Source organism: Artibeus jamaicensis, unplaced genomic scaffold, assembly GCF_021234435.1.
Source record: "Artibeus jamaicensis isolate MK-2021 breed Jamaican fruit bat unplaced genomic scaffold, CSHL_Jam_final contig_554, whole genome shotgun sequence".
Taxonomy (NCBI): Eukaryota; Metazoa; Chordata; class Mammalia; order Chiroptera; family Phyllostomidae; genus Artibeus; species Artibeus jamaicensis.
The window spans coordinates 638,372-656,654 of NW_026521885.1; the positions used below are offsets into that span (position 1 = coordinate 638,372).

An 18,283-nucleotide genomic window follows, 5' to 3' on the forward strand; every position below is an offset into this window, starting at 1 on the left:
CCTCCCCTTTCATAACCCTCCATGTGATCTCCATTTCTGTGATTCTGTTCCTGTTCTGGTTGTTTGCTTAGTTTGTTTTTGCTTTTGTTTTTTTTTAGATTTTGTTAATAGGTGTAAGTTTGTTGTCATTTTATTGCTCATATTTTTTATCTTCTTTTTGTTAGATAAGTCCCTTTCATATACTAAGGGCTGGGCGACGATGAACTCCTTTAACTTGACCTTATCTGGGAAGCACTTTATCTGCCCTTCTTTCCAATATCTGCCCTTCTTTCCAAATGAGAGCTTTGCTGGAATAGAGGACTCTTGGATGTAGGTCCTCGCCTTTCATGACTTCAAATACTTCTCTCCAGCCCCTTCTTGCCTGCAAGGTTTCTTTTGAGAAATCAGCCAAGAGTCTAATGGGCACTCCTTTGTAGGTAACTGTCCTTTTCTCTTGCTGCTTTTAAAATTCTCTCCTCATCTCTAATCTTATGTAATGTAATTATGGTGTGCCTCAGTGTGTTCCTCCTTAGGTCCAACTTCTTTGGGACTCTCTGAGCTTCCTGGACTTCCTGAAAGTTTAGTTTCTTTGCCAGATTGGGGGAGTTCTCCTTCAGTATTTTTTCAAATAAGTTTTCAATTTCTTGCACTTCCTCTTCTCCTTCTGGCACTCTTACGATTTGGATGTTGGAACGTTTAAAGTTGCCCCAAAGGTTCCTAAGCCTCTCCTCATTTTTGTTTTTTTGAATTCTTGTTTCTTCATTCTGTTCTGGATGTTCTTTCTTTGTTCTGCTCCAAACCGTTGATTTGAGTCCTGGCTTCCTTCCTGTCACTGTTGGTTCCCTGTACATTTTGCTTTATTTCACTTTTCATAGCCTTCATTTTTTCCTGTAATTTGCGACCATATTCAAGCAAGTCTGTGAGCATCATGATTACAAGTGTTTTGAACTCTGCATTTGATAGGTTGGCTATCTCTTCATTGCTTAGTTGTATTTCCCTTGCCTGTTACATAGTAAGGGGAGGAGCCTTTACTATGTAAAGAGAACACGCCCTAGGTGTTCACCAGGGTGGGGCAACCCACGTAGCTGCGTTGTGATGCTATATGTGGGGGAGATGTCCAAGAGGGAATAATTCGGCTTGCCCCACTCTGCCTATTTTCAGTCACTTCTTCTGCAACCCCAAATCAAATTAGGCCCTTCTGGTGCTGATTCCTGAGTGGGTGGGTTTGTGTACATTCTAGGACCCTGTGGGTCTCTCCAATAAGTTCTCCTGTGAGGCTGGGAGTTTCTCCCACTACCACCCCAACCCCCTGCAGGTGTTTTCAGTCAGAGGTTTTGACGCTTTATTTCCTCATGCTGGAACCCTGGGTTGCACGGTCTCTCTCACTCTCCAGTACTTCCTCCTGTTTTATCCCCACACAACTGTGGAACTGCCTACTCAGGCAGCCACAGCCTGCCCACCCACTTCTCCAGATGTCACCACCTTGTGGTGAATTCTTTCTACCCAGCTGTCCATCCCTGCCCCTCCTTCCAGTCTGGATGAATGTTCTTCTTTTAACTCCTTGGTTGTCAGACTTCCATACAATTCAATTTTCTGTCAGTTCTAGTTGTTTTTTGTTTTTAAATTTGTTGTTGTCCTTCTTTTGGTTGTGTGAGGAGGCATGGTGTGTCTCCCTAAGCTTCTATCTTTTTTTTAAAAAAAAATATTTATTTATTTATTTATCTTTAGAGGAGAAGGAGAGAGGGAGAGAAACATCAATGTATGGTTGCCTCTAATGCGTCCCCTGCTGGGAGCTGGCCTGCAGGGAACTTGCTTGCAACCCAGGCATGTGCCCTGACTGGGAATTGAACTGCGATCCTCTGGTTCGCAGGCCAGTGCTAAGCTCTTGATGGGACGTCTGGAATTCTTGAAGTATCATAGGAATGCCCATTCAGCAAATGTTTTTACTTATATTTTTCAGTCCCATGGATAACCACTGAGCTATCTTGGTCAGAGACTGCAATTTAGATCACTGCTAGAGAACACCAAATATCTTTATTTTACTATTTCGTGTATTTTACATACTGCCTAGGAATCCAAGTTTTTCTAACTTTCTAATACATGAACGTTGATTTAATTAGTGATGAGATTTTTCAAAGCCTGGAACATTCTTTACAGTGAAAGCTGCCAGCAACACAAACTTTCATAAGCATCTTTATCCTTTTGCTTTATTTCTTCAGTGCTTTGACCAGATGAAAGAGAAATCTGGCCCCTATGAGCCAGTTTTTAATCCCCTCTTTGCCTAGTTTGCTTATGTGGTCTTTAAAGTCAGAAGAGCACAGCCTGACCACTTACCAGTCATGTGACTTGTCAAACACTGGAATCTCAGTTTTCTCATCTGTAAGCTGGATCATTATGAGGCTGGGGTGTGGCTGTGTTTGGAAATGCGTTGAATACTTTGGAGCACCGTACAAGTGGAAGGTGCCATTTTCATTGAATTGCTCTGTTCTCATATAAGGAAGTGGCTACTATCTGTGGTCTTGGCCTCTGTTTTGCTCTCTAGCTCAGTTAGTTGGCTGCAACTGATTGTGCCATGTCTGGCAGGATAGCTCTAACAGACCTGCAGGCAGTCTTCCCACTTTCTGATTGGGCACATCCCCTCTGTGCCTCAGTTTTATTATCTCAGATACAAGTTGGTTATTCCCTGTTCTGTCTTCTTCTTTTTTTTTATTTAATTTTTTAAAATTTAATTATTGTTCAAGTACAGTTTTCTGTCTTTTACTCCCACCCCAGCCCACCCCCTAGTGCTCCCCACCTCCCTCCCATTTCCACCACTTTAGTTTTTGTCCATGTGTCCTTTACACTGTTCCTGTGAATCCTTCCCCTTTTCCCCTGAAATTCTCTCCCCTCTCCCCCCCGTCATTGTCCCCCTGTTCTCTATTTCAGTGTCATTGTTTTTATTTTGCTTGCTTGTTTGTTTTGTTGTTTAGGTTCCTGTTAAAGGTGAGATCATATGGTATTTGTCTTTCATCACCTGGCTTATTTCACTCAGCATAATGCTTTCCAGTTCCATCCAGGCTGCTGCAAAGGGTAGGAGCTCCTTTCTTTGTGCTGCATAGAAGTCCATTGTGTAAATGTACCATAGTTTTTGGATCAATTCATTTACTGATGGGCACTTAGGTTGCTTCCAACTCTTGGCTATTGTAAATTGTACTGCTATGAACATTGGGGTGCATAGGTTCTTTTGGATTGGTGTTTCAGGGCTCTTGGGATAGAATCCTAGCAGTGGAAATGCTGGGTCGAAAGGCATATTCATTTTTAGTTTTCTTAGAGAATTCCATACCATTTTCCATAATGGTTGTACCAGTCTGCAATCCCACCAACAGTAAACTAGGGCCCCCTAGGTTCCTCACAACCTCTCCAGCATTTGTTGTTTGTTGCTTTGTTTATGATGACCATTCTGACTGGTGTAAAGTGGTATCTCATTGTGGTTTTAATTTGCATCTTTCTGATAGCTAGTGATATTGAGCATCTTTTCATGTGTCTCTGGATCCTTAGTATGTCCTCCTTGGAGAAGTGTCTGTTCAAGTCCTTTGCCCTGTTTTTAATTGGGTTGCTTGTCTTCTTAGAGTGGAGTCTTGTAAGTTCTTTGTATATTTTGGAGATTAAACCTTTGTCTGAGGTATCATTACAAATATGTTTTCCCATACAGTTGGTTCTCTTTTTATTTTAATACTGCTTTCTTTAGCCATGCAGAAGCTTTTTATTTTGATGAGATCCCATTTGTTTATTTCCTTTATGTTCCTTGCTCTAGGGGACATATCAGTAAAAATGTTGCTGCGTAAAATATCTGAAATTTTCCTGCCAATATTCTCCTCTAGGATTTAATGGTGTCACGGCTTGTATTTAAGTCTTTTATCCACCTTGAATTTATTTTGATGTATGGTGTAAGTTGGTGCTAAAGTTTCATTTTTTTTTGCACATAGCTGTCCAGTTCTCCCAACACCATTTGTTGAACAGGCTATTTTTACTCCATTTTATGTTACTGCCGCCTTTGTCGAATATTAACTGCCCATAGAGACTTGGGTTGATTTGTGGGCTGTCTGTTCTGTTCTATTGGTCAATGTGCCTGTTTTTATGCCAGTACCAGGCTGTTTTGATTACAGTGGCCTTGTAATACAGTTTGGTATCAGGTATTGTGATCCCCCCTACTTTGTTCTTCTTTCTCAAAATTACAGCTGATATTCGGGGTCTTTTATGGATCCATATAAATTTCTGAAGTGTTTGTTCTATGTCTGTGAAATATGCCATTGGTACTTTAATAGGTATTGCATTGAATCTGTAAATTGCTTTGGGTCATATGGACATTTTGATGATGTTAATTCTTCCAATCCATGAACATGGTGTATGTTTCCATTTGTTTGTATCTTCCTTGATTTCTTTCTTCAGTGTTGTGTAGTTTCCTGCATAAGGTCTTTTACCTCCTTGGTTAAGTTTATTCCCAGATATTTTGTTTTTCTTTTTGCTATGTCCAGTGGGATTTTTGTTTTGATTTCTGCTTGTGTTGTTTCATTGTTGGTATACAAAAATGCCTTTGATTTCTGGATATTGACTTTGTATCCTGCTGTTTTGCCACATTTATTATATTGAGTAGTTTTTGGGTAGAGTGTATAGGATTTTCCATATACACTATCATGCCATCTGCAAACAATAACAGTTTTGTTTCCTCCTTTGCAATTTGGATGCCATTTATTTCCTTTTCTTGCCTGATTGCTGTGGCTAAAACTGCCTATACTATATTGAATAGAAGTGATGAAAGTGGACAACCTTGTCAGTTCCTGATCTTAGTGGAAAAGATTTTATTTTTTGCCCATTGAGTGTGATATTGGCTGTAGGTCTCTCATATATGGCCTTTATTATATTGAGGAATGCTCCCTCTATTCCTACTTTGCTGACTGTTTTTATCATAAATGGATGTTGTACCTTATCAAAAGCTTTTTCCCCATCCATTGATATGATCATGTGATTTTCGTCTTTGCTTTTGTTTATGTGATGTATTACATTTACTGATTTGCGAATATTGTACCATCCTTGCATCCCTGGGATGAATCCCACTTGTTTATGGTGAATGATCTTTTTAATGTATGGTTGGATGCGATTTGCCAATATTTTGTTGAGGATTTTTTTGTCTATGTTCATTAGCAATATTGGCCTGAAGTTTTCTTTCTTGTATCTTTATCTGGTTTTGGAATTAGGATGATGTTGGCTTCATAAAAAGAGTTTGGGAATCTTCCATCATACTGGATTTTTTTGGAATAGTGTGTGAAGAATAGGGGTTAGCTCTTCCTTAAATGCTTTATAGAATTCTGTGAAACCATCTGGTCCAAGGCTTTTGTGTGACGGGAGTTTTCTGATTACTGCTTCAATTTCATCTGCTGTTATTGGTCCGTTCAGGCTTTCTGCTTCTTCATTGAGTTTTGGAAGATTGTATTTTTCTAGAAATGTGTTCATTTCACCTAGGTTTTCAAATTTCTTGGCATACATTTCTTCATAGTAATTTCTTACAATCCCTTCTATTTCTGTGGTGTCAGTTGCAATCTCTCCTCTTTCATTTCTGATTGTGTTTGTGTCCTCTCTCTTCTTTTCTTGATGAGCCGACTTAAAGGTTTGTTGATTTTGTGTATCTTTTCAAAAAACCAGCTCCTGGATTCATTGATCCTTAGAATTGTGCTTCTAGTCTCTATGTCATTTCATTCTGCTCTGATCTTTATTATTTCCTTCTTTCTACTTGCTCTGGGCTGTGTTTGTTGTTGTTCCTCAAGTTTTAGTAGGCATAGGGTTAGGTTGTTTGTTTGAAATGTTTCTATCTTTTTTAGATAGTCCTGCATTACTATGATCTGTTTCAGCACTGCCTTCACTGTGTCCAATAAGGTTTGGGTTGTTGTGAGTTCATTTTTATTTGTTTTCAGAAACTTTTTGATTTCTTCCCTAATTTCATTCTTGACCCATTTGTTGTTTAATAGCATGGCATTCAATCTCCATGATTTTGAGTGTTTGGGGTTTTTTCCTTTGGGGTTGGTTTCCAGTTCAGTCCCATGTGGTTAAAGAAAATGCTTGGTATGACTTCAATTTTCTTGAATTTGTTGAGGCTCATTTTGTGTCCTATTATGTGGTCTGTCTTTGAAAATATTCCATGTGCGTTTGAAAAGAATGTGTATTTAGTTTCTTTGGGATGAGGGTCTCTATATATATCAGTTAAGTCTATTTCATCTAGGGTGTTGTTTAATACCACAATATCTTTGTTGATATTTTATTTTGAAGATCTGTCCATTTTTGATAGTGGGGTGTTAAAATCCCCTACTGTAATTGTGTTGCTGTCAGTATCTTTCTTGAAGTCCTCTAAGATTTTCTTGATATATTTGGGTGCCCCTATGTTTGGTGCATATATGTTTACGATGTTAATGTCTTCTTGGTGGATTCTTCCCTTGAGTATAATGAAGTGACCTTCTGGGTCTCTCTTTATGGCCCTTTTTTTGAAGTCTATTTTGTCTGATATGAGAATTGCTACCCCAGCTTTTTTTTCTTGTCCGTTTGTGTGGTAAATTTGTTTCCAGCCTTTCACTTTTAGTCTGTGATGGTCTTTTGTCCTTAGGTGGGTCTCTTGTAGGCAGCATATGTGTGGGTCATGCTTTCTTATCCATTGAGCTATTCTGTGTGTTTTGATTGGAGCATTTAATCCACTTACATTTAAGGTTATTATTGATAGGTACTTATTCATTGCCATTTTTGTACCTGTGTTCTTCTCTGTCTCTCTCTTTTTCTTCCTTTCCTTAAATGAGTCATTTTAGCATCTCTTGCATAGCTGGTTTGGTGGAGGTATATTCTTTTGTGTTGGAAGCTCTTTATTTGGCCTTCTATCTTGATTGAGAGCCTTGCTGGGTAAAGTAGCCTTGGTTGTAGGCCTCTGGTTCTCATTACTTGGAATATTTCTTGCCATTCTCTTCTTGCTTGGAGTGTTTCCATTGAGCAGTCAGCAGCTAACCTTATTGGGGCTCCCTTGTATGTTAATTTTTTTTCCCTTGCTGCCTTTAAGATTCCCTTTTTGTGTTGAAATTTAGCTATTTTAATGATGATGTGTCTTGAAGTGGGCCTCTTTGGGTTCCTCTTGATTGGGACTCTTTGTGTTTCCTGGATGTGTTTGACTTTTTCTCTCATCACATTAGGGAAGTTTTCCCTCATTACTTTTTCAAGTAGATTTTCTATCCCTTGCTTTTCTTCTCCTTCTGGTATCCCTATTATTTGGATATTATTACGTTTTATATTTCTCTTATAATATATTTCTCTTACATTTCTCTTATTATTACATCGTGCATTTCTCTTAATCCCTCTTCATTCTTTCTGAGCCTCTTTTCCTTTTCTTGCTCTTTCTGTGAGTTTTTTTTCTACTTTGTCCTCCAACTTGCTGATCTGATCTTGTGCTTCATCAGTCCTGCTTTTGGTTCCTTCCACTGTGTTCTGCAGTTTAGAAATTGTATTCTTCATTTCCTCCTGGCCCTTGCTGACAGTTTCTATTTCCTTTTTCATGTTGATATAGTTCGCAGTGAGCTCATTATAGCTCCCCTGTAGTTTCTGATAGCTCATTGTGAGCTCTTTGAACTTCCTGATAACATGTGCTTTGAATTCAATATCTGATAGCTGACTTGCCTCTATTTCATCTAACATTCTTTCTGAGGCTTCCTCCTTTCCTTTGTGGATTGTTTCTTTGTCTTCCCATTGTTTATGAGACTCTTCTGGTTAGCCTCAGCTTCTTGACTTGATCTTTTCTGGCTTCCTGGGTTTATGGTGTGAACTTCTCTGGTAGAATACCTGTGAACTTCAGTGGTGCAGTTTCTTTCAGGTATCCTGGTGTTCTGTGGTTCCACCTACTCTTTTTTTCATGTGCGTGTAATCAGTTGGGGGGGGCAAAATGGTTTATTTCAGCAGAAGAGTATTTTATGATATTTACAGTAACAGCCAGTAGAGAAGAGATAGAGGATCTTTAGGCTATACGTAGTATTAACTATAATCTTCCACCCAACTTGCCTCTTTTAAGAGAGAATGGACAAGAGATAAGTCTCTTGTTGGAGAGGGAAGGCTTGTGAGTTGGATCTAAAAAGCAGTGAGTTTGCGGGCAGTCAGATTCTGAGGTAAGGTGAGAGTAAAGGATAGTAAATAGGTATAGTGTGTGAGCAAATAGAGTTAACCACTATAGTAATAGAATTCAGGAAATTGTAAAGTGGGCTATGATCTGGGAGATGTATTACGAAGTATTTACAGTTGTATAGAACAGCTATTATTTACAATAATATTAGAGCAACAATCACATGACAGACTCTGTGATCTGGATAACATGAATGGGGGTATAGACTTTGAATAGTGTGCTAAGCGAAAACAAGTGGTGTGAAGTATAGAAAATTAGCAATACCCTGTGGAGGAGAGAACAGGGGAAACCTGTCAAATGATACAATTTACCCAGCCAAGGCAAAGAAGCCTATACAGAAAGAGGAGGAATACAAAGATACTATTAAAATATAAAAGAAGTGAGAATAATGAAAAAATAATAATAATACAAATATATAGCAACTTGTGGCTTCTCTGCTATAGCAAAGTGAAATTTTTCTTTGTGTCTCTACTATTGGGATGCCCTCTCTTTGGGTGCAACTCTAGTCTTTTCTCAGTTCCAAGTTGTTTGTGTTACTTGTGGGTAAAAGAAAAAAAAGTCTAGAGAAGGGAGGAAAAAGCTGTAAGTTTGGAAAGGAAAGGAAGAAGGAGTAAAACAGGAAAGAAGAAAAGAGAGGAAAGAATATTGAAAGATAAAACAATAATAAAAGGAAAAAGATAAAAGTTTATTTAAAAAAAAACATCTCTTGTTGGTTGCAAATTGGCCAAACCGGTTAATCTGGCTGCAGCAGGCTGAGTGGCGATTGGTGTGGTATTTCTGAGGGCCCTCTCCCAAGAGCCAACCTGGCGCCTCTCCCCAGCGCTGCAGGAAGGGGATCTAGGTCTTCCTCATAGCACTCTTTCCCCCAGGGTCATCACCGTGGGCTGGGTTTTGGGGCACGCATGCACGTGTGCCAGCCAGACTGCCTGGGTCCAGGTTCATGTGCAGACCCATTCCAGTTCTGTGGAGGAACTTCAGGCCCTCTGCCCAACCTTGGGTTCACTGCCAGGGTGGGTGGGGAGCAGGCCAAGTGGCTGTCACAGGAGAATCCTTCAGTTTACTTTCCAAAAACTTTCTCCTTTAGAAAGGCTGCCTCTCAGCACAGCCTAATCCCCCAGCCAGACTGGTGACTATTGGAGTCACAGCCCCACACTGCGCCTCTCAATTCTCCTGAGCTGGCGACCACAGCGTCTGTGGTTGATCTTGGCCCTTTGTCCTTAGTACATTCTCTGCAAACTCTAGCAAACAGGTCTCTCCTGGTGCCCAACCTTGCTTGGCCAGGGAGGGAGGGAGCTGATAACCCAGCTCTCTTCCAAGGACCCTTTGACAGGCCTAGGGCTCCCAAAGAGTCCGAGATAGATGCATCAGGAGCTGGGCACTGGTGCGCCAGCCTGGGCGCGCCATGGGCTCTGGGGGCTGAGTGTTAGCTGGGGCTGCTGCTGCTCCTGTCTTTACTCTGGTCCCTGAGACTCCACTGTCCTGCAGCCGTCTCCTTACTGTCTGGTTTTTCAGTGTCTCTTACGATTTCTGGTCTCTTATTTTCATATATGCTGGGGAACTGTTGGCTGTTTGTGCTGTTCCTCCATAGATCAGCCAGGATTTTCTTCCAAGTGTACGAGGAAATGGAACCCACTCTGTCCTACTCCATCGCCATCTTTGAACTCCCTGTTGTGTCTTCTTATCATACTGTGGTTGTGAGGCTCTGATACAATAATGGACTGGAAGAGGCTTTTCTAAGTCATCAAAGCCCTTATAGAAATGTGAGATAACATTATTACTAGATACAGGATGCTATTTTTTTATTCTGTTCTTACAAAAAAATAACATAGTCAACTTCGCTCTGTTAAGAGTCACTTTGATTTACTCAAAATTATATTATTTTCTAGATTTAAAACTATGAACGTGAAACTGAATGTTTGAAAAGCATATCATGTAAGATAAATATTTCACTTTAGAATTAATGTTCTGTATACATCACATTAAGAACATCCACTCAATATACATGGGTTGGCAAAAGTAGGCTTACAGTTTTCATATGGAAAATAATACAAGAATGAACTGTTTTGGGTACTTAAAATTGTAAACCTCCTTTTGCCCATCCCTGTAATTCTAAGGGTAAAATTCCATCAAATAATAGAGAATAACTTGCTTAGAATCTTAAACTTAAAAATAAATTATCGATTTATTTAAAGTCAACCTAGAAGCTAATCTTACTTCCTAGTTGTTAGTCAGTATTTAAGTTCTTTTATATATATATATTTTTAAAAAGATTTTGTTTATTTTTAGAGAGAGAAAGGAAGGGGGAAAGAGAGGGAGAAAAAGAGAGAAACATTGTTGTGTCGTTGCCTCTTGTGCATCCCCTACTGGGGACTTGGCCTGCAACCCATGTATGTGCCCTGACAGGGAATCGAACCCTTGACACTTTGGTTTGCAGGCTGGTACTTAATCTACTGAGTCACACCAGCCAGGGCCTATATTTCAGTTCTTATATTAAATGTAAAGGCAACTAAATAGTGTAATAAAAGTTTGTCTGAAAATAGAAATGCACTTAGATCCCCAGTCAGGGCTCATTTTTCTCACCAAGAGCCTGTGTCTTAAAATATTTTAATCACACTATTTCTTTTAGTCCCACAGGATCACATGTTGAATGGTGTAAACAGCTTATAGCTGCTACAATTTCTAGCCAGATATCAGGATCAGTGACATCAGAAAATGTATCCAGAGATTACAAGGTAAGTGGCATTGAGTCCTTAATTCATTTTCAATATGCTAAGTAGCCAAGAACCTACTTTGCAATTTTAATTGGAGTGAGACTTTGGCCCCTTGTTGCTGGGCAACCATTTGGTTGGGAACAGGACTGAAAAGTTCTCAGGAACTTTAGAAGAGAAATTTTACCAGGATCTAGTACATGTGGTCATAATTTTGTAATTAATTGGAAAAGCTGTCTTTAGATTATAATCATTTTTTAAAAATTCAGTTTCATTTTTTGATTTATTATGTATTTTATATTATATTTTATTATAATAAATGCCTATATCTTTTTTGTTAATATTCTGAATTTCAGAAAATGTTTGATATACAGTGTTTCCCTAATGTCATAATTTGTTACTGTATTTAGGTACCACCTGTGAGTATTCAGCATTAACATATGATAACAGAATGTAAAAATTTTTTTAAATCTCAAGAATATTTTATGGGCTGCCTGATTTTTATAGTCCTTATTGAGTTAACAAATATCTTTTTGCTTATTTTAAAAGTGGGATTACCTGTTTATTCTAAAGTTAAAGAGTGGAAACCTCCTAGTCAACAGCGAGGGGCTGCAGTTTCCTAGCATGATCATGGAACTTAGCAGGTGCTCAATAAATATTTGTTGAATCAATTAACAAATAAAAAACTTGGGTGCTCCATCTTTTAGGCTGAATATTAACTTTGTTTTAATGTCAGTAAACTATTATCAGGTATATTAAATGAAACCATGTTTACATTTTAATCGTAATGTTTATTTGAAATAAGTTTTCTATATATTATAGTAATTTTTGCCTGCTAGTAGGAGAATTGATTTTCACACATATGTGCTAATTGCATTTAGTATTCCAGACTACTCTCAGTCAACAGTCTCTCAAAATCATGGTCCTTACCAGGCATCAAGTTTTATAAACAAAGAACTACAATAAAGATCCTAATTCATTCCTAATAGCTGCTCGTTGTTTAAGTGCACTGGTGTAAGTTCCTCTTTAGCTTATAATATAACAAGTGCAGAGACTGACTCGAGAAGCTATGTAATTGAGATTTGGCTTTCATGCTGTACTTGCTTCATCTTAGCTGTTGGATGCTTTGGATTACACCTACTGAAGAAAAGCATGGCTGTGCATTAGTAGAAATTGGATGATCTGCCCAGCCAGAGGAGTGACAGTATATTCCTTAATAGGTTTCCCTGCTATTTGGTTTTCATGTTTATACACATAGGAGCAGCTGGGGCTCCCAGTCCTCAAAACCCTGCTGGGAAAATATTCCACCTCCAGGTAGGAGAAACATCTGCTGCATCACCAATGCCTGAATAGCTGGTCACTGAGCAGCTACTGACCCCATTGATCCCAGTTGCCCTATTGCCCCCACTTTAGTTGAAAAACTGCCCCACTGAGTGGAGAGGCTCAAGGACCCATATTAGTAGAGAATAGCTGTCAGTCCTTGGATTGATTTTCTGTATGGACAATTAGGAGTTAACTGTAATGTTTTCATTTGGTTGAATTTTTGTTAGTGCTGATTGGATTCTATAGAAGATTGAATATTGACCATGTGCATAGCTTTCTAACCTCTATGTTAATAGATCAGTCTGAGTCTGTACTTAAATATGAAGTAACTATTTTTCAATTTTAGTCTATTTACAAATTTTGCACAATTGGCTTAATAGCACAATTGGCTCCTATTGGAATGTTTTAACAGATGGTATTCATAAAAAATAAGGTTTTTCTATATTTTGTAAATCGAATTTTAAATATCTACATTAGATCATAGCTAAAGCCTTTAATGAATTATTATAAAATAGTATGTCTTATAATTGTCTTAGTTATATTTGCCCTGTAGCCAAGTCTGCAAAGTTGGCATTAAATTTATTATTTATGAGCTATGTGTTTTTCAAGGAGAGAGTTTTTTTTTAAATAATAAATATTTTTATTCTGAACCACAAGGATAGTTTTATATGCTACTTATAAACTGGTTCTTAAAATCAGCATAACCAAGATGGGCCTTTGTGACACCTTCGAGCCATTGCATAGGGTTTTCCCTAAAGGTCCAGATACAGTTTCTTGATGATTTACTTTGTAGTCATCAGTCAGTAATATTTGAAATTATCTATCATGCAATATCTTATCTGAAATGCATGCTTAATTTGGGGGTTAATTTATTATAGCTTAAACTCAAAGTCTGTAATTAAATGGGAACAGATGTTTATATGGAAGAGTACTTGTATCTTGATTTGAAATGCTGATTGTCTTCTGAGTTATAAGCTGCTGAGAGTGGTTCCACATCGTAGCACATATAGGGCTCTATGGTTTTGTAATACTTTTTCACATATCATCCATTTAAGCCTTAAAACAGCTCCGTGAGGTACCTTTTATTATAATCACCATTGAACAGATGAGGAAATCAAGCCTCAGAGAGGTTACTTGACTTGCTTAATACCACATAGTCAGAACTGGAATTTGAACCCAAGTCATCCTACTGAAAAGCTAGAGTGAATTTTAAAATTTGCGCCCTGCCCCACCCGCCATCTTTAAACATGTGGCCCTTGGGTCTTCTTACATCAATATTCACTGGAGTACCTGCAAGAATGCAGTTTCCTTGGACTCCATCCTACTTCAGAATCTCTGAAGGCAGTGAACTCAGTCCTTTATATCTTTCTTACATATACTAAAATTGGAAAAGATAGGTTTCTGAGGTTTATATCTGTTGAAATTGGTGATGAGACCATTCATTTCTGCTACATTCCCATAAATCTGAATAATTACCAACTTATGTTAGATTTGGGGGAACATTTGTTTTATCATTTTCTCTTATCATAAATTGACAGCTCAGGACCAGATCACCTAGAGTATGCTGAGAATATCACTGATATCACATGAGATGAGTTTAGATAGTATGCCCATGGACATGTTTTAACAGTTATATAATTATTTTAATGAGTCTTAGAAAAACTAGCACATCAAACTTGCCTCCCCAGTTAAAAAGTTTGTCCTAGAGGGCTGGAACTTTATAGTCTGTTTTGTTCACCACTATGCCTCCAACATCTAAAACAGTGCCTGGTACCAGCAGGTGCTCAATAAATGTTTACTGGGTATATGAATGTGTGGCGTGTATACAGCAGGTATTTGATAAATGTTTGTTAGACAGATGGCAGTAAACAGAGATGAGTTTCTGGGAATGGTTCAAGCACCAGAAGAAGAAGCTGGGCACCCCGAGACCTGGGCACACTTATAAGATGGAGACAAAAGTGACATTTGTGAGGGGGAATGTTGGGCTTGAGGTTGCCCAGGCTGACCCCTCACCAAGTGATGCTGGTGTGAATGGGGCACCATTTTGATAAGACGCAAGCACTGAGAATTTGAGCTAGGCACTTCTGGAGGACTGGGTTAGATTAGATAAAATAATACAGTTAAGGATTGTACTGAAATGTTCTTAGGAAATATTAGAAGTGGCACAGTTGATTGGTTTCCATTGCTGGGAAAGTAGAACTAGGCCAGGAAGAGGCAGCATGATGGAATAGTACAAACAGTACTGGTTAGCTTTGTGACCTTGTATGACCTCTGACTATCAGTTTCCTTTTCTGTAAGGATAAGAGAGTTTGGATTAGATCGTAAGTCTCTAAATTCCTTTATTTCTAGAACACTATTCAACTCTGTTTTGTCCAAAAGGATTTGATTCTGGCTAGCTTTCAGGAAATTAGGGCATTGGAATTTTAATGTAATCATCCTGCCTCTGGCTTCATCATCATTATCATCGTCAGCTCTCTGTACTTCCCCTTTCTTCATCCATGCACACTTAGTAGCTAGATCTCTTCTTTAAATATTCTGAAGAAATAGGAAAAATTGAGGGGGTCCTGTACTATGTTTAACCATTTAACCGATTATTACAGTGATTCAATTCTGGTTTAAGTGATTAAACATTTCCTGAAGGGCTTTGGAGGGAAGTGGAATGCAGTGTATGGAGAAGGCTTCATTATGCTTGAACTATACTACTGTGTTTGTGTGTGTGTATTCAGTTCTCACATATGATATGTTTTATTGATTTAAGACACACAGAGAGAGAGACAGATAGACAGATAGACAGACACAGGCAGACAGACAGACATCAGTGGGAGAGAAACACTGATCTGTTGCCTCCCATATGCACCCTGACTGGGAACTGAACCCTAAACCTTCTGGTGCATGGGATGATCCTACAAACACCTGAGCCACCTGGCCAGGGCTAATATTTCTTTAAAAATTTTTTTTTATTTTATAGATTATACTGTTATAGTTGTCCCATTTTTTCCTCCCCTTTATTCCCCTCCACCCTACACCACCCCCCCCACCATCCTCTGCCTCCTTAGTTCATGTCCATTGGTCATACATATAAGCTCTTTTGCTTCTCCATTTCCTATACTGTTCTTAACTTCCCACTATCTATTTTGTATCTACCATTTATGATTCTATTTTTTAAAGATTATCTATCTATCTATCTATCTATCTGTTTGTTTGTTTATTTATTTATTTATTTATTTATTTATTTATTTATTTATTTATTTATAGAGAAAGGAGAAACACAGGGAGAGGCCTGCAACCCAGGCACGTTCCCTGAATGAAAATCGAACTGGCAACCCTTTGGTTTGCAGACCTACGCTCAGTTTACTGAGCTACTCCAGCCAGGGCCCATTTATGATTCTTATTCCCTGTACCTTTCCCCCGTTCTCCCCCAGCACCCTCCCTGCTGAAAATTCTCCATGTGATCTCCATTTCTGAGTCTGTTCCTGTTGTAGTTGTTTGCTTAGTTTGTTTCTGCCTTTGCTTTTTTTTTTTTAGGTTCAGTTGTTGATAGTTGTGAGTTTGTTGTTATTTTACTCTTCATAGTTTTGATCTTCTTTTTCTTAAACAAGTCCCTTCAACATTTCACATATTAAGGGCTGGGTGATGATGAATTCCTTCAACTTGATTTTACCTGGGAAGCACTTTATCTGCCCTTCCATTCTAAATGATAGCCTTGCTGGATAGAGTCATCTTGGATGTAGGTCCTTGCCTTTCAGGACTTCAAATACTTCTTTCCAGCCCCTTCTACCCTGTAAGGTTTCTTTTGAGAAATCAGCTGATAGTCTTAGGGGAATTCCTTTGTAGGTAACTCCTTTTCTCTTGTTGTTTTTAAGATTTGCTCTTTATCTGTAACCTTGGGTAACTTAATGATGTTGTGCCTTGGTGTGTTCCTCTTTGGGCCCAACTTCTTTGAGACTTTCTGAACTTCCTGGACTTCTTGGAAATCTATTTTCTTCACCAGATTGAGGAAGTTTTTCTTCATTATTTGTTCAAGTAAGTTTTCAATTTCTTGCTCTTGTTCTTCTTCTGGCACCCCTATAATTCAGACATCGGAACGTTTCAAGTTGTCCCAGAGGTTCCTTAGCCTCTATTCATTTTTTTGAATTCTTGTTGCTTCATTTTGTTCTGGTTGGATGTTTATCTTTTTCTTTTGTTCCAAATTGTTGGTTTGAGTCCTGGTTTCCTTCCTGTCACTGTTGGTTCCCTGAATATTTAGCTTTGTTTCACTTTGGGTATCTTTCATTTGTTCTCTCATTTTGCAACCAAGCTCAGTCAGCCAGGGTTTTGAACTCTGCATCAGATATGGCTCTCTTCTCATCAACTAGCTCTCTTTCTGGAGTTTTGCTCTGTTCTTTCATTTGGGCCCCATTTCTTTGTCTCGGTGCACCTGATAAGTTGTAAGGGGGTGGGGCCTCAGTTATTCACCAGGGCAGGGCAACCCTCCTTAATGAGCTGTGGCACTGCCTGTGGAGGAGGGGCCAGGGAGGGAACAATGCAGCTTGCTTGCTTGGCTCCAGCCCCACTTTCCAATGAACCCTCCTGTGAGACTGGGAGTTTCTCCCACCTTGGCAACCCCTGCCATAGTCCAGTCAGCTCAGCATCTCAATTTCCCGTTTAGTCAGCCCCTCCCATGCGGTCTGCTGCCTTGCTGGGGGTTCTTTCTGTCAGTCCATCTTACCAGTGTAGTTGGTCTGGTTAACTGTTTCTTCAATTCTTTGGTTGTCGGAGTTCCATGCAGTTTGATTTTCTGACACTTCTGGTTGTTTACTGATTTTCAGTTGGTTGTTATTCTCCTTTTGGTTGTGTGAGGAAGTGAATGATTTCTACCTACACCTCCATCTTGGGTAGAACTCAGGGAAAGCCATTTAGAGGTAGGTAAATTTTTAGTTAACTTTCAGGTGGTCTTCTTGCTTTGTTACATAGAATAAGATCATTATTAACTTTTTGCACCTTCTTGTAGGTTCTTGGCATGTGTAGGAATTGAGAGAGGGGTTATGAGGCAGGTCAGGACAGTTGTGGTACATATTGGGTAGACTAAGACCCATCAACTTTAAAATGTTACCTAAATAGTACTGATGCTAACAACTGTTTCATGAGTATGAATCCACTCAGGTACAGTTCTATTACCCAGTTTAACCCTCCCAACACTTTGCAGGAGAGTGGTGTCCAGCATCACTGATTTAGAGAAGAGTAAACTAAGAATCTGAGGGCTTGTGTGGTTTGTCAGGGGACTGGTGGGCAGTAAAGCAGGATTTGACACCAGAACTTATTCCTATAACCACTATGCCAATTTGCCTCCAGAAGCTTTGGTTGGGAAGGCATTTTGTGACGTCTTTCCATGAGGCTTAGATAAATAACTTCTATGTTTTAGAGCTGGTCAGGACCTTGCAGCCATTCTGGAAACTCCTCTCCTTTTGTATGTATAGAGAGTGAGACCAAGTGCACACAGCAGGAGGCCCTGAACAGGCCAAGGAGAGCTGGCCCCAGGCCTCTTAACTTAAAACCACTGCTTTCTTCTCCAGCTTGAATCAGCATTCAATTCAAGAAAAGAAAGAAAAAAAGAATCTCTTTGTATACCTGAAGTGGCTTATTTCAGGAGAGATGTAAACTAAGCCAGAGAGATACACTTGGGTATCAACTTAGAGACTTTCAGGAGAACCTCCATTGACCTTCTTGGTCTCATACCAAGAATACCAAGGATTTCATTACAGTAGGTAAAGAATTATGTGAATGTAAAAGCACGTATCATCCTACCTGTTTTTAGGCTTTTGAGTTAGTTTATCCTTTTAATAAGAAAGGCCTATTGACAATGATATATGTCCTACATATAAAAAAGGCCCATTTAAACTACTTGTGAATGCTACTTTGTTGTTTCAATTGTTAGTATCCCTTTATACAGAAAGTGTCAAAAAGAATTACAGTTACAGAACAAATATGAAAATAATGGCCTGCTAGAGCAGAGGTTTGGAGGTAGAGAAGGGAAACAAAGGAAGGGGTAGTGGTGGTATATTCTTCATCAACCCTCCAAGAGATTGTAAGCTCAAAGACTCTAGTTTAAATCTGT

General features: G+C 39.0%; 1 protein-coding gene across 10 annotated transcripts in view; it reads left to right on the forward strand.

The window, feature by feature from the left end:
- The window catches only part of MTMR1 (myotubularin related protein 1), a 91,942-nt gene that overhangs the window by 5,660 nt on the left and 67,999 nt on the right, over positions 1-18,283 (forward strand). For all 10 annotated transcript variants that reach the window (XM_037153393.2, XM_037153390.2, XM_037153392.2 and 7 more), the window contains exon 2: positions 10,785-10,890. In XM_037153393.2, the coding sequence (XP_037009288.1) occupies positions 10,785-10,890 (106 nt within the window). The remainder of the gene's footprint in view (positions 1-10,784; positions 10,891-18,283) is intronic.